The sequence below is a fragment of the Phyllostomus hastatus genome, unplaced genomic scaffold (assembly GCF_019186645.2).
Source record: "Phyllostomus hastatus isolate PE091 unplaced genomic scaffold, TTU_PhHast_1.1 phas_contig_196, whole genome shotgun sequence".
Lineage (NCBI taxonomy): Eukaryota > Metazoa > Chordata > Mammalia > Chiroptera > Phyllostomidae > Phyllostomus > Phyllostomus hastatus.
The window spans coordinates 23,858,432-23,883,832 of NW_025333709.1; the positions used below are offsets into that span (position 1 = coordinate 23,858,432).

A 25,401-nucleotide genomic window follows, 5' to 3' on the forward strand; every position below is an offset into this window, starting at 1 on the left:
TTGGTTTTGCAGAATATTTTATTTGTGTATTTGCTATCTGTACAGATGTTTCTGTCCTTATCTTTGTACTTGTCTCTGTTCTTACTAAACCGTGCAAATTCCTAAAGGATAAGTCCTGTATCCATTTAACTCAGTTTGTACACTCTTAGCAGAGCATAAGCATCAAATGGACATCTGATACATTTCAGTAATAATAAAACAGAAAACAATCAAATGTAAGTCAAAAAGAGACATAATACAAAAGCAGATGCAAATACAAAAATTCTTATTTTAGAATTATACTATACATGATTTGTAAAACCTATGTCTTTAAGCTTATACATGAGATTATCTAGGTTCTCTTATTTAAAGAAAAAGGGGGAAACTTGCAACAAATAATAAAAATTAAAATGCAAGTTCAAGGTAACAAATAATTGGCTCTTGGACTCAAAAAAATGATCAATGAGGAAAACCTCTTGAGAAGTCAAATGAAATGGACCCTAGTACAAATGTTCTCTCATGTTTAAAAAAAAATTGCCTTTAATCTTATTTGAATTGATTGGAAATGAATTAGTGATGACCTTTTTAGGCTAAAAAAATCAACAAGACAGTTTATTAAAACAAAAGGGTACTTCTTACATGGAAGCATAGGAAAAATATGAGAAGCATTCAAAAGAAAAAAAAAAGCACACAAAAGGCCCCATCTGTCCAGTGCACCCTCCTCTGGAGTTCCTAGTGACAAGAAATGCTCTGGAGGATGCCTCGCCCGGGTGAGCCAGGAGCCTCTAAATCTCCAGGACACTTTCTGAAAGGTGAACACGGTTCGCCCAGTATTTAGCAAGCAATTTTATGATTTAAAATACATATTTAATGACAAGTAATTGAACTGACAATCAGAAACACTGAAAAGTGCCTTTCTTTTTACAATGTGATATTAAAGTGCAGCCTACAGATACGTATTTTCTAAAGTAAAAAGTGTTTGAAGTTTTTGTTTTTACAAAAATCGACATCATTAAAATCAACATGATTACTTGCCACTCATCCAACCACAGAGGTAACAATATTATAAAAATATGTAAAAAATATTATAGACTCATAATTACTAAGTATGCAGATTCCCATAGAGCTACTATAAATTATTAAAAAATAGTTTTGTTTCCTTAAAAACTTGGTTCATTTACCATTAAATAGCAAATACGTATTTGCTATCCTGAAGTACCAAAAAAATTACAAATAAAAATGACATGTTTACACTTTGAGTTTCTTGCTAGGTGGATCCTGAAGACTAAACTTGGGAATATCACTAGAAGGAGCATATGGAATTCTCCTTGAAGACACCTTTTTGCCAATTGTTTCAATCTAGAAAAAAAAAGATTTTAGAAAGAAAACTATTAACAAATACAATACATAAATGCAAAAGCTCTATAATGAAGTATCATTAAGGGTGAAAGCAGAAAATGTTTTCCAATTTGTCCGAGCTGCTATGAAAGGTCTTTGCATCCTCCCTTGTTTTTAATGTTTCTAGAATTCATGTACATTCTTTCTTTTTAAGGGAGTTATTGTAATAATTTATTTATTTAATCTTTATTGTAATTTTTAAGGTATATTTTAGTGATTATGCTGTTACAGTTGTCCCATTTTTTTCTCCCCTTTATTGCCCTCTGCCCTGTAGCCCCCTCCCATTAGCATTTCCCTCCTCCCTTAGTTCACGTCCATGGGTTGTACATAGAAGTTCTTTGGCTTCTCCATTTCCCATTCTATTCTTAACTTCCCCTGTCTATTTTGTACCTACCATTTATGCTTCTCATTCTCTGTACCTTTTCCCCCATTCTCCCCATCCCCCCTCCCTACTGATAACCCTTCATGTGATCTCCATTTCTGTGAATCTGTTCCTATTCTTAGGGGTCTCTCCAACCAACTCTCCTGTGAGGCTGAGTTTCTCCCGTTGCCACCGCAACCCCCACAGGTGTTTTCAGTCAGAGGTTTGAGGCGTTATTTCCCCACTGGAGCCCTGGGTTGTGAGGTCTGCCTCACTCCCCAGCTGTTCCTTCCAATTTATCCGCACACAAATGTGGGACCACCCAGTCTGTCAGCCCTCACCTTGCCACAAGTCCTCTCCGCCCCGGCTGCCCATCGTCACCCCCGCTACAGGTCTGGATGAATGTTTCTTCTTTAACTCCTTGGTTGCTGGATTCCCATCCAGTTCGATTTTCTGGCAGTTCTGGTTATTTTTTGTTTTTACATTTGTTGTTGTCCTTCTCTTGGTTGTGCGAGGAGGCACAGTGTGTCTACCTACGCCTCCACCTGGGCGGGAAGTCCATTCTACTTCTCATACCCACATCTAGACACCCTCACTCCTGGCAGTCCCAACACCAGACCCTGCCCTCAAACAGGGTAGAGAATTCTGTGCCACTGTTTTAGTAGCATATGTGAAAGCCATTAAGACAACAGATTCCAGCTAATTCACATTCTCTCTCATACTCTATTTTCACGTTCATGTCCCTTATTCTAACAAAGTTGCCTAAGTTCTAATAGCACAGATTTTAGGAGCTCAGGCTTTAGATTTGAAAGGTGCCAGTTAGAATCCTGACTGATTAATAATGGCTATGTTACCTGAACTCTCTAGGTCTCTTTTCCTTGTTTATAAATGGTATTGCCACCACCTGCCTCGCAGGTTGTGGTGCGGACTGTATCAGATAAAGCACTCAGGACAGCATTGGTGCACCAGTCGGCCTTTGATGAAGGGAGTCTAATTTCATTGTGCACATTACATTTTAAACTCTTTCCATATATCCAAAATCACCAGTCTTAACTTTAAAGACACTACTTCTTTACTAGTCATAAGTCTATCCCCTCTCTACTGCAGAGATACATATACTACACAAATTTTCATGTCTTTTGACTTTAAATTATTTAATTCCAACTCATAACACAAAGGAAGGATTTCTGCTTTGTATTAATGAATTGTCTTATTTAGTGACTTACAAAATTATCTTTATTTAGTGTTTCCGTTCCTAATTATTTTTCTTAATCCTTTCTAGGGAAAGTTAACTTACAACAACCAAAGCTCATTTGAAATATACGTGTCTTAACATATCTTCTGCCTTACATGAGTAAAACAGGAATGAGAAAAAACTTGTCTATGCCTTGCAAATAATCTTTAAAAATTGACATTGCTGAGTTATGTCATGACTGGAAAGTCATGTTGTTACTCAGCAAGGAGGGGTGGGGTAGAAGAATCCCCAAGGTCCTTGATGAAGTGTTAGCAGACAAGGACGTCATTGAATTCTTGCTGCAAATGAATCTTTCATGAATGAGAAATGAATAGTCAATTCTAAGTAAGATCTTCAACAATTTGCTGCCAGCTTAAGAAGACCAGATCAGGTATTTTGAACAGAAGATGAGGCCTTATCAGTGCCTCCAAGACAGCTGGTGCTGAGCAGACACACACAGCCCACTCTGAACGCCATCCCCTTGTGCTGCGCTGGGGGACTATGCTGACAGCAATTTCCTGGAACATTTCTTTTTTTTTTTTAAGATTTTATTCATTTCCTTTTTAGAGAGGGGAAGGGAGGGAGAAAGTGAGGAAGCTAAACATCAGTGTGAGGTTGCCTCTCATGTGCCCCTGCACTGGGGACCTGGCCTGCAACCCAGGCATGTGCCCTGACTGGGAATTGAACCAGCAACCTTTTGGTTCACAAGCCGGTGCTCAATCCACTGAGCCCCACCAGCCAAGTCCTGGCACATTTCTTTATCCTCCCTGACCTCTGCCTGAGCCTCCCACCCCATGCACACTGCTGTGAGGAAACAGAAAGTAGCTCCGTCTTATTAATGCTTTTGGGGCCCTCAGTAGAACTGATGTCACATATAAGTATACAATTCTGGGCAGAGGTTTCTATCAGTTCTCTAAGCATTCCATAATTGATGGGCAAATTCTGGAACCACTTCCAGTACCACTGAAGCTCCCACACTTCTCCTTCGGACCTCTCACTGCACTAGGACAGTTTCAGAATTCCGAAGGCATAGCATCCTATACCAACGTGCGATGACCACACCGCATCTTGCAGTTTTCAAGACATCACTGCACAGGGACAGGGACCTGGCCTCCAAGGGGGTCAGCATGGTGTAGACAGTTTGGTAGAGCAGCCTCAGAGGTTCCAGGAAGAACTTTTTTTGTGTATTTTCTTGATCTTTATGATACGAGGTCAGGCGGGACACATTTTGTCCCTATAAAACAGGCAACTAATGACTTCCTACATACTATGTAAGGGAGACCAAGACCGAATGCTCATAAATTGAAGGACGGAGTGGAACAGTTACAAAAACCCCAGAGACTTCCCAGGGAACTGAGCAACAGTCATTCTGCCCCAGAGTTGTGTTACTGCTAAAGGAGAAAATGTTCAAATTCTACAACACAACGCCATTGAAAAGCACATAACCATACACACAAATAAAACCAGTCCCCTTACCTGGAAGCCAATGGTTTGTAACTCGTTGTGGAGCCCATCCAGGACACGCCGCCCGTCGAAGATGAAGGCTGGCTTCAGCATCTTCTTGTGAATACGTTCATAATCTAACTCCTAGGAAGCCAGAGCCAAAGGAACAATCAGGACACACACACGAGCACACACTCAGCGCCGACTTACCCAGAACGCCTCTGAGACTTCCCTTAACACCACTTCTGTCACCTCACCTTAAACATGTCCCACTCGGTGCAAATAACCACAGCATGGGCACCATCACACGCTTCATACGGATCCTTGGAAATGGTCACAAGTCGGGACACTGTAACAACAGCAGCAAAAAAATGGCAATAGGAAAGGAGTTGTTGGAAACCGTGTTCTAATTTTAACGCGAGGGCTGCCGGAGGAGCTGAGGGTCTGAAAGAGGAGGAAGGGTCTGGTGGAAGTGGGAGTGAGGGGAACGCTGTGGGGCACGGAAACCCCCAAACGCCCAGAAGCATCTCCTGGGAACCTCTAAGCCCCTTTAGAATCTGCAGGGAAAATCTTTACAATTAACCCACAGCCCCTCGCTTCAAGTCAGAGTTGACGAAACAAATACCTCAGGGTTTCACTAGGGAAATGGAGTCGAAACGGGGCCCACCAACGACATAAATGACATAAATGACAGAAGCTGAGCAAAGGTCTGTGGAGAACAAACGAGTCCTGAGGCTCACACTCAAAGTGATTCGAGAGATTCGTGAGACCCGAAGCCTTACCTTGGTCATCCTCTGAGACTCCTGGATGAGACAGATCCACGACTATTTGTTCCCTTGGTACTTTTGGATCATATATATGGAGGTGTGCACCTTCATCCATCAAATATTTGCTAATATATATACTAGAAGATTCTCTGAAGGAAAAAAAATCAGTATTCCTAAGTTTTTTAAAGGGCATATATTCTAATACTTTAGAGGTTTAATACATAGGAAAGATTCTGTATCTTGTGAGGCTATGGATGTTCACTTTATTTTCATTCTTTTTAAAGTTTTATTTATTTATTTTTAGAGAGAGGGGGAGGGAGAGAGAAAGAGAGGGAGAGAAACATCAATGTGTGGTTGCCTCTCATGTGCCCCCTACCAGGGGACCTGGCCTGCAACCCAGGGATGTGCCCTGACTGGGAATCAATCTGGCGACCCTTTGGTTCGCAACCAGGATGCTATTTTTATTCTTTACACTATATACATACAAGTATTTCAGGTACTCATCCACCAATCAAACATCTGAATAAGATAAGGACTTAACACTCTCTCAAAGGAGTTGAAATATTTCAAAGAACTGATACCTCGTATCGCCAGTGTCCTTTTTGAATGCAAACCCCAAAATAGCTATCTTCTTATCCGTCACTGTATTAAACAGACCATCGATGATGCGGGAAGCAAACCTCCTTCTCTGGTAGTCATTTATATCTATGACCTGAAATTACATGAACAATTATGCAGTGGTTCATTAAAAGAGGGGCAGCTTGTGCCACACATTGCTCACAGTTTAGTGGGGAGTACTGCTGTGTGAATCCAAGCCTGACGAATGAACAGGAGACAAAGGTTAACCAGCCTCTTTAGTATCTACAGATTAAAAAAAAACACAAAAAAAACACTCCCCTCTCCTTAAAGGCATACTAAACACTTTAATTTTCATTTGGATTATCTTTCCATGCATCAGGTTGGGATGGGTATACAGATGGAGACACAGCTAAGGGTCAAGCCCATCTGAGGGCCAGCCTGAATACAGCACACAGAAAGCAGGGTTCTCCTTAGCTAACTGCTCCGGACCCTGTGGCAGCAAGGCCGTAAGCAATCAAATCCCAAAGAGCGCTCTCATAGGCTTCTTCCACCCCTCACCACAACTGTGTGTGAACAGAAGTGGGCAGAGGACAAACAGAATACAGAGTTACAGCTGCCTCCAGATGAACCATAACACCGTGAGCATTTGGCTGTTTTTAACTAAGTATTATGGGGGAAAGTCTCTGATCACCTATCTGTTACTGTCCTAAGAGTTTATAAACAAGACTTCATATTGGTGACCAGATGAATATAAGGAAGGAGACTGCGTTAGCGTGCGCCCACGCATGTGTGTGTGTTTAAGGCTCTAAGCTTCTAGGAGCTGTATTTAAACCCTGAGAACTTGGGGAATGAGTCCAAAGTGTTGGAAAAAGCAGCCTTTATCTGCATTTTCCCCAAAACGGGCAAAAATAAAGCCATCGTGGTGCGTTGAGCATACAGTTTCATGTTAAAAAATGTACATTTCCTTATACTCCCACCCAGCACTGAAATTTGAAAAACTACAAACTTGGGGGGAAAATATTTGGGAAGAGTATTTGTACTGGCTGGTATCTTGAATAAATTACTTAACTTTCTAAGTTTCAAGTTCCTCATTATAAACAAGAAGTGATTCTAGTGACGGGGACTGTAATGAGGAATAAGCAAAGTACTTAAAAGAGAGCCTGGCACACAGTAAGCACTCAATAAATGTTAACTATTTCTAATTTGAGTCGTCTAATTTTAGCTCTCTAAATCTTTCTCTCTCTTTTTTTATCCTTACCCAAGGACATTCCCTCATTGCTTCTAAAGAGGGAGAAGGAGAGAGAGGAAGCGAGAGAAACATCGACATGAGAGAGAAACATCAGTGGATAAGGGACCACCCAGATGGGGGATTGTATGCGCCTGGTCTGGGAATCGAACCCACAACCCAGGCATGTGCCCTGATGGAGAATCATACCCATAAATGTTTGGCTGCACTCCAACCAACTGAGCCATGCCAGTCAGGGTAGCTCTGTGAATCTCAAAGGGGCAATACAAATACCAGCATATGTAAACCACTTGAAATCATTATAATACAGGCTCTCCCTTTATTTTGATGTTATGCCTTTCAAGATAAAGACTTATAATTTAGAGTAAATTCTTGCTTTACTCGGGCAGCAAATTTAGTTATAAAATTAGAAGAGGTACTGGTTTATCAGAAGCTTCCATCACAGCTGATTAGCAAAATACAAAAACACAGAAACCCAATTAATAAATCTAAAATTAAAAAAGTAAATACAATAATAGGTGAGTTCCTGGAATAAATAAGTCCTACCAAAAACATTTCACACAGGGTGACATGTTTTAATTTTAAGTTAATCATAAATTGTTAAATATGATGATTAATACCTGCTGCCAATAATGAGCTACTTCAGGCAAATTCAGAGCTTCACAGAGATAAACCAAATTCAGAACATCTTTTTGAAAGCAGCTCCCACCAAATCCTAGGGAGAGAAAAAAAGAAAATGACAACATTTTCATTTAAGAATCGTGACAAATTTCGGTCACACTGAACCAGAGGCTCTGTGCTAGGATTTGTAATACTAAAATTCAAACACTGGAAAATTAGTGGGCTTGTAAAGTGTGTGAAATGTACAAACAACTAATCAATTCTATAAATAAATTCCAAATAACTTTGTAGCTAAAGTTTTATTATTGTTGTATTTTCTAATTTTTTTCCTCAGTCATCTGACATCACTGCCCTACATTCCTAACTCTAGCACATGGCCAGCAAGCTTTTATGAGCCAGAAAGTAAATATTTTAATTTTCGTGGGCCATGTAGTCTGTGGCATAACTCTTCAACTCTGCCTTTGTAGCTCAAAAAACAATCACAGCCAGTATGTAATCAGCAGTCCATCGGCTTAACCACTTGGCCACCTTGTCTGCTATGCCACTGTGTAATGGAATGGCATGGCTATGTTCCAATTAAACTTTATTTACAAAAACAAACTGTGGGCAGGATTTGGTCACAGAGCCATATTTTGCCCACTCCTGTTCAACTACAACCCAGCAGAGAGGGTTGGCATGGGCTCTGGAGTCAGGAACACCCAGCTAGTTATCAACTGTATGACTTTGAGCAAGTTGCAAAAATGCCCCTGATCCTCAAGCATTGTTGTAAGCATTGATAATGAAATATACAAAGTGCTGGTTCAGAACTTGGTGCATAATATGCCTTCCAGCAAACAGTAGCTATTTTTATTAAATGGTAGCTAGAAGAAAATATCAAAAAGATAGAAAAGGCCAGGGAAACCAGTATTGGAAATTCCATAACGTCCCAGAAATACAGGAAGGGCTGACAATGGCCCCATCTGTAAAAGGCTCCATTTACTTTTACATCAACCTTATTAACCTAAATCCAAAAATACAGTCAGATCTCGTTTTACCTGGTAGTTATGTTCTACAAAGCTGCCAAATTGGCAAATACTGAAGCACCACCGCCAGGTGAAATGCAGAGTTAGGTTCCTGTGGGTTTCTGGTCACATTTTCATCAACCAATCAATAAATAATCTTGTTTTATGTGTTTCTGCTTAGAGGCACCTTATTTAATACATATTGTTGATTCACTAACACTGAACTCACAGGCAACAGCACTATAACTCATGGAAGAATGAAGCCTAAACACATCTCCTGAAGGCACATCACAGCATTCTGGCACTTCAGAACACTAGACAGCACTTCGGCAATATACTTGGAAGCCATTTTAAACAGTGAAAACACCCACAAAAAGCACAAAAATGCGAAAATCCTGGCACTCGACAGACCACACAGGAGAGCACATGTTTGCAGTATGAAAGCTGAAGCAGGAAAGCAAGAGCATTGCCTTATTCAGCTTCAGCTGCAAATGCATGTGTCAGGTGACTCGAATCTTCTGCTGCTCTGCTCTCATCCACCAAGGACCACAAAAACACCAGGAGTGCTGACGTTGGGGTTGCAAGGTAACTTCAGTAAATAAGCTAACCCACAAATATGGAATCTGCAAGCAATGAAGATCAGCAAGGCCACACTTCCAAAAGTTTATTAGTAAGAAAAGCAAATGACTGCAAATTTTTTACTACTTGCCTTGAGTATTACTTAAGTTACTTATTATGTGGTCTCTCAAACTTATTTTTCCTGAATGTTACCAAATACTAAATTATTCCTCCTAAAACACTGAACTGTGCTTATCCCACTAATCAGACAGTAATTATTAAACAACATAAGTAACTGGTACTTCATTTAAAAAGAACCTGATAGGATGAAAGCTACATGTATAATGGAATAATTATTTTAAGTGCACTAAGTTAAACAAAGACTTCCTTAAATTTAGAGACCTAGCTAAATGATGCCACTGTATGTACTAAAAATTTTTAGTTTACCAACGCTGGCTTTCAGAAACTTATTCCCAATCCTCTGGTCCATTCCAATGGCTGTTGCCACCTCTTCTACATCGGCTCCTGTTGCTTCGCAGAGGGCACTTATAGAGTTAATGCTGCTGATTCTCTGGGCAAGGAAAGCATTTGCTGCCTTAAAAAGTAAAAAAAAAAAAAAAAGAAAAAGAAAAAAAAAGAAAAACTATGATAAAAAGAGCAATTTTATACATCTGGATTATATTTTATCAAGTTGATGTAAATTACTGAGGGAGATTTAAGTTACTGATGGGCTCGATTTGAGGAGGCATTAGATAGACTGATAAGGGAAAATATTTTAATTAGAAACTAAAGATGATGATGAAAGAGGGTAAAAGAAGGGAAAGAATCACTTTAATATTTACTTTTTGATTCTACCCTCCATTTTTTTGTATTTTACTAAATTTTTAGACTTCCAGCCCTGGTTGGTGTGGTTCAGTGGACTGAGTGCCAGCCTGTGAACCAAATGCTCACTGGTTCGATTCCCAGTCACAGCACATACTTGGGTTATGGGTCAGGCCCCCAGGAGGGGGCGCACAAGAAGCAACCACACATTGATATTTCACAACCTCTCTTTCTCCCTCCCTTCCCCTTTCTCTAAAAATAAATAAAATAAATAAATCTTTAAAAAAATTTTCCAGAGTATTTTATACATTAATATTTGATCCCCCTTGTGAAAAATGTTTATAACTATTTCATAATGTGTAAGAATATTATCATCAAAGCATACCTTTTGTTAATATTAAGAAACTAGCTATGTAACTTAATAGGTTTAAGAGAAATAAATCCTTGGCTTTAAATTTAATGGATAGTTGAATGCTATGTACCAACCAGTTTGGAAAGTTCTGAAGACCAAGTGTTGGTGGTGAGGATCTTTTCTTTGGGCACCCAGTGCTCATACACAGCACACAGCGCCTGCACGGCTCTCTGGCCCTCTGGGGTTTCATCCCCTCCGATCAGTACTCTGTCTGGGTTCTTTAGGTCCTTGATAGCCGTTCCTTCTGCCAAGAACTCGGGGTTGGACAGAACCTAGAACCCCAATGCAAAGAAGCTTTTAAACTAGATTTGATTATGGACAACTTCAAGGAATCAATATTTACAAAAGAAGAACCAGATTCTAATGCTTCCTTTTTTTTAATACCTGTAAATTCAAGTTGGGCTTTGTGTTTGCATCAAATATTTGACGAATACTTTCTGCTGCCCTCACGGGGACCGTGCTTTTCTCTGTCACAATTTTGTAGCCTTGTGAATTCTGTACAATGCGTCTGGCACAGGCTTCAATATACTTCAAATCTGCTGCACGGCCTTTCCCCATTCCGTAGGTTTTTGTTGGAGTGTTCACCTGATAGAAGTATCCAGGATTAAGAACAGATTATCTGTGAGATACTCAGTGATTTCAAGAGAGGCCCTGGACCATCACTTAGCTAGTCGAGTGGGAAGTTAACTATCATCAGTACGGCTGACTATAATCCTCCATTAGTCCCTAAAACAAAAACAATACATTTTGTAAATATAACACCAGAAGGAATAGCTCAAAGCATCTGGAGAATTCACTCACTACATTTTTGTTGAGAATGACCATACATATGTTAGATACTAGGGTAGGCAAGATCCAAACTAAGCCCTGGAGCTAGAAAAATGAATGAAACAGTTCTTATCCTAAAGGAGTTCACAATCTGAAATGCAATGTAAATTTTTTCTTCTTTCCTCTCTCCATTGTATGTATTATCATGGTCTTTAAACTCCTTTTTCCTCTCCTTCTTTATAGACCTATAACAATAGCTTTAAAAAATGTTTGCAGTGTCATTCACAAATACTTTCTTGACTCATTAAAGCTAAGAATTATCTAGCATCTCCAGGATACATACTACTACGTAGACAAAGACTATCAAACAGACAGAAAAATAAATCATGAGTCCCAAATCTAGGCATTTAGTTTTGGCTTAGCTATATTATATGACACTGAGGAAGTGTTGCTGCTTTTGCCTCAATGACCTCATTGGAAAATGAGGATAACATATTCTCTAAAATCTAACACGTGAGTTTTATAACCCTCTAATAAAAATGAAAGTACTCTGAGAAGTTTAAAACTCTCTACACAATTTTTGAACTAGTAAGTAGCACCAATTCTCCTCTCTTGAAAAGCTTATAACCTACTGAAGAACAAAATTAAAAAATATCAAGCCAAAATAAATCAAAACTCGAAGACTGAGTTGAGGTGTGAAGAGCAGGAAGAAAGAGTTGTTTCCATGTGTGAAACAACTTAGGGAAAGACTTAGTCATGGAGGTCAGGGCGCAATGGAGTGCGGAGGGGCAATGAGGGCCGGGACAAGGTGAGACGTGTGGGAGTTGGGAGGTGATCACGTGGCTTCCGCTGGTAAAGGAGCTCTGAGAGTAACAACTGAAAACCGACTTGCAGAAAACTATTCCTATCTGGAATTTCCTGAAAAATAATCTGGGGTGGGAGAAGGGGAAAGAAGTAGTAAAGGAGGCAAGATCAGCCATTGTAGCTTGACGATGGGGAATGAGGACCATAAATAGGGTTCATCATATCACTCTCTTCATCTTTTGTACAAGTTTGATATTTCCCATAATGAAAAGTATACAACAAGCAAAGTTAAACTGTCGCGGAGGATAATGGAAACTAGATGTGTTACACAGCAATGAGTACCCTAACGGGCATATAAAGTAATCGGAAGAATTCAGGGTCGCTCAGGTTAGACCGGCTGAGAGGCACATGTAAAATCAGCTCTCTGTCAGACCACCCTACAGTGGACTCCAATGCTTGAGAACAGATTATTTTAAAAAATATTCTTACAGAAAATTCTCTGTTGCCATTCCAGGATCTGGTTATCCAAACTAAGATAACCAGGAATACCTTATTCTAAGTGTCCAAGTTAACACCAAGTATCTAGTTACTCTAAAATATTTTCTCATTTTTCTCTGCCTCTACCCTAATCTTCTGCAAGCTTAAGTAGAGGATGGGTAGATGAGTCACAGAGACTGCCCCAATTTCTCTGAAGTAATTTAAAAAGCAAAAAAAAAGAGAGACTGGCTTCATTACCACATTCTTCTGGAGTTCAAAGTTCACCAGTCAGAAAACAACCCCTTTTGAATAACTTAGAGTCATTAACAACACTCACATGGGGCAGATGGACCTAAGGATATTTCTTTCCTTCATCTCACGGGACAGGTCAAAGCTCACACAACTGGTTTTCCCTTTCATTCCTCAGGCACTAAAGGTCTTAAGTCATGTAACATCCTAGCTCAGCTACCAACTGGTGATAACTATACCCTCACACACAGAATATGTAAGTAGATGGTTACCAGGACAGCAAGAAATAAGTTACCTTGGTTCAAATATTATATTGCCAGAGTTTACCCTCAGGTACTGCATTTTTTTTTTTCATTACAAAGGTAAAACAGTTTAGCCATATTGTGAGCTCAAGGTGTCTGTGGGCTAGCCTGACAATCTGACCAGCAGATGTGAAGTTCTAAACAATTCATCTAAAATGAGTTTTGGAACATAATTCAACTAGACAGGAGATGCCTGTAAGTTTGCAAGCACACTTTACCTGATTCTCTTTATCTGACCTCTACCAACCAGAGGAAAAAAGAAATGATGAAATAAATATACTAGTACTACATGTGCTCACAGATTACTAGCACTTCCTATTCCAGATCTCAGACCAGAACTTTCTCTGAATGTATTTGTGTAATGATCTGAAATGACATATTTGACCAAATGATTATAGGGTTTGGTTAAGTGTTGGGCAAAGTCAGTGACAACCAAAATTCAACTAGACAATGCTGTCCTAAGCAATGCTGTGGCTTAATGCAATGGATTTACTATTAGAACGAAACTTTTGTCTAGACAAGAATACATGAAAACTCACACAGCAAAGGAAAATACTTACAGAAATAAATACAAGATCAGCTTCTTTAATGGCATCATCAATATTGGTAGAAAAAAATAGATTTTTTCCTCGAGAGGCTTCTACCACTTCTTTTAGTCCTGGCTAAAAAGAAAAAAAAAAGGAGCTGTACATATTGTTTACCAGTTCAGTGAAATAACCTACCAGTACAGAATTACATGTGATAAAGCAGAAGTTTGTATTGTAAGTTAAAGGTCTAGATTTCCTCTCAAATAATACTTTGTAGAAAAATCAAAGGTCATACACCAAAGGCCATAAGTGTGTATCATATAACATGACTAAATAAAGAAATTAAATGCACCACCATTAAAGCAGCAGCTCATTTCAATGCTTCGTCATTGTTTACCATGGGCCGGGAGAGTTAATAGTTAACTCGAGTGTCAACACAATTATCAGAAAACCCAATGTCTTCTGTGATTTCAAGCAAACATTTGATTTTGCATTATCATTATGAACACAGATTTTTTAGCCCCCAAGAATTTAGGCCATACAACTGGTTAAGAAACAGTCAATATTTACACATACATAAACATATACTTTTTCTAAGTCCTATTGTGAGGACTTAGTGTTTCTCAAAATAGAAACACTTTTTTAAAAAATTGGATTTTAGAGAGAAAGAGAGAGAAACACTGATTTGTTATTCCACTTATTTATGCATTCATTGGTTGATTCCTGCATGTGCCCTGACTCCGGTGGTTGAAACCACAACCTTGGCATACTGGACTACTCTCTAACCAACTGAGGTACACAGCCAGGGCAAGAGGCACTTCTAATGAAAACTGTTATTTTTCCCATACAATTTATCAGGAGAGACGCTAATGTTAACAACATTAAGCTATGTAACACCATCTAAAGGGCATTGCTGTGCCTCCCCACCCTCAAACCAAATCAGGCCTAAACTGATGAGACCAGTCCAATCAGCAAAATCCAGACTGAAAATTTCTGCAGGATGAACAACTTGGTTTCTTCAACAAATAAACTAAAGAAAGCAATGGAGAGAGAAAGACTAAAAGATTCTGGTCTTAAAAGATACTTAAATGAAAAGTATATATACATTAGTATAGAAAAGTATACGGCTCAATTTTCACAAGTGAATACACCTGTGTAACCACTATCCGCATGAAGTTAGAGCATCAACAGTAACTCGGAGCCTGCAGTGTGCCCTCTCCCAGCCACTACCTCAAGTTATCATCCTGCTGAATTCGATTAGTTTGCCAATTTTTGAAATGTATACAAATGGATTATATAGTATACATTCTTTTCTGTCTGACAACATGTTACTTTTATGAAAATTTAACCATATCCTTGCATGTAGGAGTAGTTTCATTCATTTTCAATGCAGTGTAGTATTTTATTGCAGGATTTAAACTATAGTTTATGTATCCACCCTACTGATAATGAACATTTAGGTTGTTTTCCATTTGTGACTATTACTAATAGCACTGTTAATACCTGCCTTTGGTGCACATATGTATGCATTTGTGTTGGATATACTTAGTAGTGGGATTGCTAGGTTATAAACTATATGTATTTTCAGCGTTAGTAGACACTGCCAACCAGCATATAAAATGCCAGTTGCTCTAAATCCTTGTCAACATTTGGTATTGTCAGTAGTAATAATTTTAGCCATTCTGATAGGTGTCCTTTGTTTTGAAGACTATAGTACACTGCTGACAGAATTAGTTACTGAATGATTGAATATAAATATGGCTTACAAGATTTCAGATGATCGTAGCCCTTTATGGATATCAGAATTATAAAACTCTTTATCAAGTCGTTGTTCCAAAATGTTTTTAGAAATTCCCCAAACCAAATATAGTAATAATGTTATAACGGGGAAAGAAATGCTATAATACTGAAGTATTTAAAAAACTCTTACGGGCAGGTCATCTGGTAGAAGAAAGTTTAAAGCACAAACAGAAGCTATCTCATACACAGAGGCTTTTTTTTTAAATCTTATGTCTGGTTCAGATTTGAGTTGCTATGGCTCTATGGGTACTGTTCATGGATTTCTCTGTTTGATATGCCTATAATTAGCAGACAGAACTAGGTTGGGCTTTCCCATTCCAAACACCTAACATGCCTAAAGACTGGTTAATAACAGTCTTGTAATAAAGTTTTTCTTGAGGGCGGAGGGCAGTTGAATACATGGGGTCTGGGACAAATAACATCCCTTTTTTATTACAAAATCATAAGCATGTAATTCTCTGACATAATACTATCACACTCAAGCACACCATTTGACAGTTTAGGTGAAATGTTCAAATTAAAACTATAAATTATTACACCCATATTATTACCCTATCAACCACACTCAAGCAGTCGTTACTTCTGCTGGACCCTGTATATAGGATAGAAAGTGCTACCATAAAATTTTTAAATGCTTCTCTGTTAGGCTTCAAAAGCATAATACCATGAACACATTTTACAGTGAAATAATAAAAAATAGGATTCAGCTTAATAAAATAGTTACAATCGTATTTTCTTAACTATGCAGTCCCTAAATTCACAGAAATTTTGAAATTCTAATTAAACAAATTTGTGTTACTATACACTAAATATGAAAATAACCATTTATCCATCCTAGGTTTACCTGATATAAGTACAATAATTCAAAAAATATAACAGGCTTACGTATTTTAATATTATAAACAACCATAATTTTATTTTATTTTTACAGAATACCACTTTTTCATTTTACTGTTATAATACAGTAACCATACTAACTGACAAAATTTAAAGAGAAGAGAAAAAATTACCCATAATCTCACTGCACTAATACAATCATCAATTATTTTCTAACATACTTGTTTCCAGTCCTTTTCCCTGGTCATACCTGACATCATTGTAATTACAATGTCCATAACACTGTGTATCTAAATTTTTTCATTGAATTCCTTATCAGTTGCAGTCATAGATTTTTATAACAATAGTAAATTATTTCACAGAGTAAGAAAACAAAGAGTTGTTTTAAGTGGTTTACCTCATATATAGGAAGCGTAGAAGAGTTCCATGCGTTGATTCTTGATTCATTGACATCAACAACCGTTACCCTGATCTCAGGGCACATCTGAGCTATGACACTACATGTGGGTCCTCCAACATAGCCCGCGCCGATGCAACAGATCTTCTTAATTTCAAACATGATTGTACTGGAAGGGAAACAGCAAGACTGTTCTATTGACAACAGAAAATTTAAAATCACATTGCATTTCCATCACACGTTTTAAGTACTGTCAAGGTGGCATGTTTGGAAAGATTTCCTACTCATTAAGATTCACACTCATTAAAAATTATGCAAATAGTGGTAAAAAAAATAACATTCCATTTGGATGACCAAACCTGTTCTTGGATGCATTAGGATGAAACATATGGAAAAAATTACAGTAACTGCTATTACTGGAGAAGAGCCACAAAGATTATAATAACCCAATATTTAGAAAGTTAAGAAGAAAAATAAAACCTTACTTATGCCTCTAATACACTAGGACAACTTTGATTGCTGAGGGAAAGTTCAAGGGTAAAATACCAGTGCAATTCTTGCTTAAACAAATGCTGGTATACAAAGGTCAGCCTTGAGAGAGGTTTAGACTAACACAGCAGATATTAAGGTTACTTCTGTTGTCCAGAATTGGTCTCTGAGATTATATTCCCTACCCAATTTGGCTTCCACAGTGTACTTTAGGTAATTGACAATGTTCTTAAACTCAACTTCAAATTTAATCAGAAAACATGAGATGGTTAGAAGAAAGTAATTTCTATCATTACCAAAGCTATTACACAGATTTTGATAGGTTTTCAAATATCATTAGGTAAACTAATTCACACTAATCAAAATTACAAAGGACTGATTTATACATAAAAATGTCAATTTATTCATTATAATGAGAACGAAAACTGTTGAAGTGGTCAAATTCTTAGAATTTTAGCCTCCACCAAGACTTCAGACATCATGTAATTCAAGGATTCCAAAGAAAAGGAAAATGGTAATCAGAGAGATTAAGAATTTGTTAGCATATTCCTACATGGATTATAGAAGGCTGATCTGGAAGGTGGATTTAATTAAAATTATTTCAAATACTGCAAAATGTCTCTAATGGAATAGCAAAATTCCATTCTAGTGTATTCATGTCTTTTATAAGCTACTCATCAAAGTTAATGTCTAAAGCCTCATTAATTATGGGCTCATGGGGGAGAAGAAACCTACCTTCAAGACATGTAAGGCTGAAGATCAAGTCCTAAACTGTAATGAATCTGAAGAACTACTACTATACTGTAATACCCTTACTGGACAGCTCACCAACTTCTCTAATTAAAGCTAATAAATCCAGAACACCTAAAAAGTGGAATCTCAAAGTATTTTTGGACCAGAGGATTTGAGGAGGTTACCATGTACCTAAGAGGTTAATAAGGCAGTCTGTGACCTCAATCTCAAGCAAAACAGCAGATTCTGCTAACATTCTTATAATAAACACGATTAAGCTCTTCCCGAAAGCAAACAGTGACCTCTGAAAGGTTCACTATTCACTTGATCCAGAAAACTACACAAAATTATGCAAATCAAGAAGTTCAAATCTTCACATTCACTTTAAGAACACTCGTGAAACTGCCCAGGCCATCAAGGGTATGCGTATCAGAAAAGCCACCAAGTATCTGAGGATGTCACTTACAGAAGCAATGTGTGCCTGTCTGTTGTTACAATGGTAGAGCTGGAAGGTGTGCCCAGGCCAGATGGTGGGGCTGCACACAGGGTCAGTGACCCCAAAAGAGTGCTGAATCTTTGCTGCACGTGCTTAAAAATGCAGAGAGTAATGCTGAACTTAAGGGTTTAGACATTGATTCTCTTATCATTGAACACATCCAGGTGAACAATGCTCCCAAGACCCGGTACAGAACTAACAGAGCTGATGCGTGGATTAACCCGCACTGAGCTCTCCCTGCCTCACTGAGATGGTCCTTCCTGAAAAAGAGCAGATTGTTCCTAAAGCAGAAGAGGAGGTTGCACAGAAGAAAAAGATATCCCAGCAGAAAGTGAAGAAACAAAAACTTACAGCCAGGGAGTAAATTCAGCATAAAATAAATGCTAATTAAGAGTAAAACATAATAATTTTTTAAAAATAGAATGAATGTGTACATGAGGCAACTTGGGCTCAAGAAGTTCATAGTTTAATATGGTGCTCCCAGGCTAACAGTCCTTATCTGCTTCTGTTCACCTCAACAACTAGAACACTAGGGCTCTCCATATATATTAACTGAATGAATAAGAAACTTTCCATAAAGGCCTATCTTTTTTATTTTTAAATATTTTATTGATTATGCTATTACAGTTGTCCCATTTTTTTCCTCCCCTTTATTCCCCTCTTCCCTGTACCACCCCTGCCACCAGCATTTCACCCACCCCTAGTTCATGTCCCTGGGTCATACATGTAAGTTCTTTGACTTCTCCATTTCCCATACTATTCTTAACCTCCCCTGGTCTATTTTGTATCTACTATTTATGCTTCTTATTCCCTGTACCTTTCCTTCCATTCTACCCCTTCCCCGCTGATAACCCTCCATGTGATCTCCATTTCTGTGAATCTGTTCCTGCTCTAGTTGTTTCTTAGTTCGCTTTTGTTTTTTCAGGTTCAGTTGTTCATAGTTGTGACTTTGTCATTTTACTGTTCATATTTTTTATTTCCTTCTTTTTCTTGGATAAGTCCCTTTAACATTTCATATAATAAAGGCTTGGTGATGATGAACTCCTTTAACTTACCCTTATCTGGGAAGCACTTGAGCTGCACTTCCATTCTAAATGATAGCTTTGCTGGATAGAGGAATCTTGGATGTAGGTCCTTGCCTTTCATGACTTGAAATACTTCTTTCCAGCCCCTTTTTCCCTGCAAGATTTCTTTTGAGAAATCAGATGACAGTCTTATGGGAACTCCTTAGTAGGTAATTGTCTCCTTTTCTCTTGCTGCTTTTAAGGTTCTTTCCTTGTCTTTCATCTTCATCTTGGGTAATGTAATTATGATGTACATTGGTGTGTGCTTCCTTGGGTCCAACTTCTTGGGGACTCTCTGAGCTTCCTGGGCTTCCTGGAAATCTATTTCCTTTGCCAGATTGGGGAAATTCTCCTTCATTTATTTTTTCAAATAAGTTTTCAATCTCTTGCTCTTTCTCCTCTCCTTCTGGCACCCCTATGACTCGGATGCTGGAACCTTTAAAGCTGTCCCAGATGTTCCTAAGCCTCTCATTTTTTTAAATCTTGCTTTTTCATTCTGTTCTGGTTGAATGTTTATCTCTTCTTTCTGGTCCAAATAATTGATTTAAGTCCCGGTTTCCTTCTCTTCACTGCTAGATGCCTGTACATTTTCCTTTATTTCATTTCACATAGCCTTCACTTCTTCCTCTATTTTGTGACCATACTCAATCATTTCTGTGAACATCCTGATTACCAGTATTTTGAGCTCTGCATCTGATAGGTTGGCTATCTCTTTATCGCTTAGCACTATTTTTGGAGCTTTGATCTGTTCTTTCATTTGGACCACTTTTTTTTTTCCTTTGGTCTCAGTAGGCCTGTTACGTAGTAAGGGGCGGTGCCTTAGGTATTCACCAGGGTGAAGCAACCCACTTGGGGCTGCATTTTGGTGCTGTATGTGGGGGAGCGGTCCAAAAGTAAACAATGCCACTTGCTCAGCTCTAGGCTGGCTTTCAGTCACTTCCCTTGCCACCCACAAATTGGTCACTTCTGGTGCTGATTCCACGGTGGGTGGGTTTGTGTATGTTCTAGGACCCTGTGGGTCTCTCCAACCAACTCTCCTGGGAGGATGGGAGTTTCTCCTGCTGCCACTACTGCTACAGGTTTTTACAGCCAGTCCGCCAGCCTCCACCTCACCCACCCAGTCCACCAGCCTCAGCCTTGCTGTGCATCCTCTCTGCCCTGATGCCTGTCTCCACCCTTCCTTCCAGTCCAAATGAATGTTTTTTCTTTAACTACTTGGTTGTCGGACTTCCATACAATTCAATTTTCTGGCAGCTCTGGTTGTTTTTTGTTTTTAAATTTGTTGTTGTCCTTCTTTTCGTTGTGCGAGGAGGCAAAGTGTATCTACCTACATCTCCATCTTGGCCAGAAGTCTTCTAATCCCATGTTTTTTAAAGGAAGACTATTGAATCTTTAGCTCAGATGGCTGATAACAGTATTTTTGCACAGATTGCCCACAATCCTATTGTTCTCTCTTCTTTAGGTAGAACTTTGGCATGTGTTCCCAGTTACTTCTTATCCACCTGACACCCAGGCTGTATTCAGCTTGCCTTACATACAACAGCTGGGCAAATTGTTGATAGCAGGTAAACTTGTATTGTAGAACTACATACAGGATCCAGCAAAAGTAATGCCTGCTTGAATGTGGCTAATGTGGTAGGGTAATAATATGAGTGTAATAATTTATAGTTTAATTTGCACATTTCACTCAAAATGTCATATGATGTGCTTGAGTGTAATAGTGTTATGTTACAGAATTACATGCTTATGATTTTGTAGTAAAAAATTTGTAATAAAAAGGGGCATTATGTGTGCCAGCCCTGTATGTTTGCGGGGTCCCTGCATTGTTGTTTCATAAGTATAGCTTTTAGATGACAACGGGATAATTATGGAAGAAGCTAAATGTACAATCTGTGCAAATCCAAACAAATTATCACTTGAAAGTTTCCATGAAGTCTTCAATAAGCTTTAATATGTAGTTTGATACAGTGCTAGTGATATACATCCCCTGACAAAGATGTATTCAGATTCCACATTCTATTCTATTTTTATGTGCCTTCCAAAGCTCTCTACTGTGCTGTTAGGGAAATGGGGATGTTTGCTTTCTAAGTCAGCTTGAAATGACTTTTTCCCTCTGTATTTTAGGAAAGTCACAACAAACCAAGCCATTCCAAAACTACTCTTCATTTAAGATTTTATAAATTGAGACCAAGATTTCTACCTAGACAATGTGGGTAACTACAATCTAAACTAAATATAATTCCTTCACCTCCACCCTTCTTCGGTATACTCTGCATAATTACCCAGTAGCTAAAGCAAAGGATTAACTATAGCTGGATATATCAATTTCACAAATCATCTTAGTCATTTTCAAAAATTAAATACTAACAGATACCTGACCCAAGAAAAATACTTAATCAGTGACAGAGTGTTAACGTTGTATCTAAAGGGTATCATATAAAGCTGTGGAAATAGCAAGAGGAAGGATGGAATATGCTTCCTATAGTTATAGGAAGATTTTATGTTAGAGGGAGAAGTGCAGCAATGGGAGGGGAAATGTGATCCTTTCAACCAGGGTTGCCTACCACTCACCTTGAACTAGATGCTATGTGCTAACAAGCACATCTCAGAGCAGACAGTAATCTCTTTCATTTCCAGGACCCCCCTGAAGAAACAGACCAGTCTACTGTTCTCCATTTCTTAGGGAATTTGAAGAAACTCAAAGACTCACTGTGTCTTTGAGGGCAGTCAATGGACAGCCATTCCTCTGTGTAACCATAAAAAGCTCCCTACCAGTGAATCCCTCTTTTCTATATGTCAGTATTCTCAACCCTACTCAATTATCTTCCTATGTAAGAGGTATCATTTATCAAGACCTCATATACACAGGATCTCCTAAAAGCACCCAAGAAAGGCCTTCCCTGAGGTGAAATAAAGCAATTATGTGGTGTGTTGGCCAACAACGCATTCCAGCACAGCCCATATGGAATGTCTTCGGATTTCGCCCTCAAATCAAAAGGGCTTTCTGGCTTTGTTTTCTCACTAGTTTCTAGGAAGGGCAGCCAATGAAGCGAGGAAAGCAGCAGCCCCCAAGTGAGCAGACTTTACACAAACAAAAGACTATGACTGAGACCAAAATGCGGTCCCTAACCAGAGGACCGCTTCCTTCGGTGGACGTTCGGCTTTCTTGAAGCGCAGGGGAAATCTCATGTACTTCAAGTCAGAAAGTGAGGAAAAACAGATGCAGCTGGAAGACTCGCGAGTCTGGAATAAAAAGCCCAAGGTATACCATCCCCAGGGCGGCAATCCCAAACAGAGATTCCCGCCAGAGCCTAAAAGAGAAGGAGATAGTGAGACTGGAACCCCGCGACTGAGCGCAAGGAGCGACCTGGAGCAGCGCAAACACCCCGGCTCCGCTCCCTCCACACACCTCCGGGACCCTTAGCATCCCGACTGGCGGTGGGGCCAGCCCGGGAAAGACGGGAAAGACGCTTACCCACTTCCAATCTTCCGCTCCTATTTCGAGGGCTCCGACAGCTCCTCCCTCCGTGCCCCACAGCTGCCACTCCTCCAGATTTCCTCTCACCGTACCCAGAGTCCCGGGCCCGTATTTAAGGCCTTCTGCGGGAGAAGGAGGAGACTTCATTCCCCTACAGCCGAGCTCCTACAGCAGCACTCTGCCAGGGCCCCGCCCCTAATTTCCTGCAGCGTCCGGGGGGCGGGCTGGGGCTAGCGAGGCTGGGATGGGCAGGCCACGCCCCTGGCCGAGCCTGGGCGAATCCACTCTGGCCAGATCAGCGGCCCCGCCCATGCCGCGCAGAGCGGAGCTGCGTGCGCAGCTGGTCTGCTTTTGGCTGTGGGGCTGGGTCCGGGGCGAGTCACCACCAGCGCAGTGGGAGGCTGGGGTCTTACCGTTAGGCCCCACCTCCCTCTCCTATACTGTGTTCCTGGGTAACCGACCGCGCTGAGGTGCTGCCGCGTGGGCTCCAGGTCAGCCATACTCAGGGGCTGCGGGGATACTGGTCTGGCCGCGGCCCCAGGGGACCGGAAGGTGCTGGCCCCCAGTCCTGGTCTCCCCAGCACCCGGGAGGGCTGGCCCTTTAGAGTCTGTCCCGCTAGACTCTACGGGTCCGAACTGGCCGGCGGCTTACTTCCCTCCCACGCCCGCCAGGCCCGTGGGTCCGCCGCACCCCACGGGCTTGCGGCCTAAGATTGAGTCAGACTCCGTCCCACGTGCGGCTTCTGGGAAGGAGTGGCTTACGTCTGGAGGATGCTGAGTCCATACGTGAGTGGATCAGTTAGGGACCCCGCCTTGATCCCTGGAGAAGCGGGACACGCACGCCCTTCAGAGATATTTTCCGGAGATGATGCTCCTGCCGAATTCAGGATCTGGGGTGTCTCTGCGTGATATGTAGTAGAGTATGCAACATGTTAAGTGCCGTGTACGAGAGAAGGTAAAATTAACAGGTGTAGTCTGCCCACTTCTAATGTGGAGGGGAGTTCTGTTTCTCTTTTCCCACCCCAAGGTCATTTAAGCCGCAAATAAACGCAGTCATGACTTTTGGTTTCCCTCATTAAATTAAGAATTACATCAGATGACCTGACCTGTACTTAAAGTCAAAGTATTTTTAAATACGTCGTGGGGAAAGTGATGAGTTTATAAAGACACTTTAAAATACCACATAGATGATGGTTTTCTTCATAGGATCATGATGAAGCTAGGATCGTGAGCAAACTTCAAAAAGCTGATGAATGTTGACTAAATACAATAATTTGCTGTGAATTATAGAAAGTGTGATAGTACATGTAGATGGTATACATTCTATACAGTTAAGTTCATTCATCCATCAAATATTTAATGTTAGACTATCCTAGAGATCACATATACAAAATGAATCAAAACCATTGGGTCTTCTTCCAAGCTCACAGGCCAAGAGGAGAAATGATGACATACATAATTGCAATGTATGTGACTAACACTATAATAGAGGTATCATTTTGAACTTGGCATATACATAGGTTTAAGTTACCTATTACAATTGGGCTTATAATAAAAACCACTTTTCTATTCTCACCTTTTTAAAATATATTTTTCTACCTATAATTCACTTCACATTCTTTGTATTTTGATAATCATAATCTTCACAACAGTAAGTTCTTGGAAGTCAGAATAGCAATATTAACTAGAATGGACCTTTAGGTCTAGTACGGCCATTCTCAAAATGTGCTAACAATTTTGGAGACCCTTTCAAGGGATCCAGGAAGTCAAAACATTTTCATGGGCCCTGGCTGGCGTAGCTCAGTGGATTTAGCGCGGGCTGCGAACCAAAGTGGCGTAGGTTCGATTCCCAGTCAGGGCACATGCCTGGATTGCAGGCCATGACCCCCAGCAACCGCACATTGATGTTTCTCTCTCTCTCTCTCTCCCTCCCTTCCCTCTAAAAATAAATAAAATCTTTTAAAAAAAAACACATTTTCATGGTAAAACTAGTGTTACTTGTTTTATTCCCTCTCATTTGTGTCACAAACGTACAGAATTTTCCAGAGGCTTGTTGACATTGTAACAGATTGAATGCAGATTTTTATAATTCCAAAATGTCAAGCAATTCCAATCTTCTTATAGACTTTTTACTTGGCAATACAGTAATTTTAATTAGAATGTGTTATTTAGCCCTGGCTGGTTTGGCTCAGTGGATTGAGTGCCAGCCTGCAAACCAAAAGGTTGCTGGTTCAATTCCCTATCAGCACATGCCTGGGTTGTGGGCCAGGTCTCCAGTAGGGGGTGCGTGAGAGGCAACCACACATTGATGTTTCTCTCCCTCTCTTTCTCCCTCCAAAAATAAATAAGTAAAATCTTTTTTTAAGACTTTATTTATTTATTTTTAGAGAGAGAAGGGAGGGAGATAGAGAAACATCAATGTGCGGTTGCTGGGGGTCCTGGCCTGCAACCCAGGCATGTACCCTGACTGGGAATCGAACCTGAGACACTGTGGTTCGCAGCCCGTGCTCAATCCACTGAGCTACAGCCAGCCAGGAATAAGTAAAATCTTAAAGAAAAA

General features: G+C 39.8%; 1 protein-coding gene across 1 annotated transcript; it reads right to left on the minus strand.

The window, feature by feature from the left end:
- On the minus strand, positions 1 to 22,996 carry UGDH (UDP-glucose 6-dehydrogenase). The gene is made up of 12 exons (XM_045834615.1): positions 22,839 to 22,996; positions 16,583 to 16,751; positions 13,582 to 13,683; positions 10,806 to 11,006; positions 10,496 to 10,693; positions 9,635 to 9,782; positions 7,628 to 7,722; positions 5,764 to 5,894; positions 5,198 to 5,331; positions 4,673 to 4,764; positions 4,449 to 4,559; positions 1 to 1,338 (listed from the first exon to the last, which is right to left on the minus strand). Exons 2-12 carry the CDS (start codon positions 16,742 to 16,744, stop codon positions 1,228 to 1,230), a joined length of 1,485 nt encoding a protein of 494 aa, XP_045690571.1. The 5' UTR covers positions 16,745 to 16,751; positions 22,839 to 22,996; the 3' UTR covers positions 1 to 1,227.
- Positions 22,997 to 25,401: the final 2,405 nt, after the last annotated feature.

Coding starts and splice junctions, on each gene's coding strand:
- UGDH (XM_045834615.1), bottom strand. CDS start 16,744: ATGTTTGAAATTAAGAAGATCTGTTGCATCGGCGCGGGCTATGTTGGA. Junction 9,783..10,495: donor CTTCAGAACTTTCCAAACTG/GTTGGTACATAG, acceptor TTACTTTTTAAG/GCAGCAAATGCTTTCCTTGC. Junction 1,339..4,448: donor TACAAACCATTGGCTTCCAG/GTAAGGGGACTG, acceptor TTTTTTTTCTAG/ATTGAAACAATTGGCAAAAA.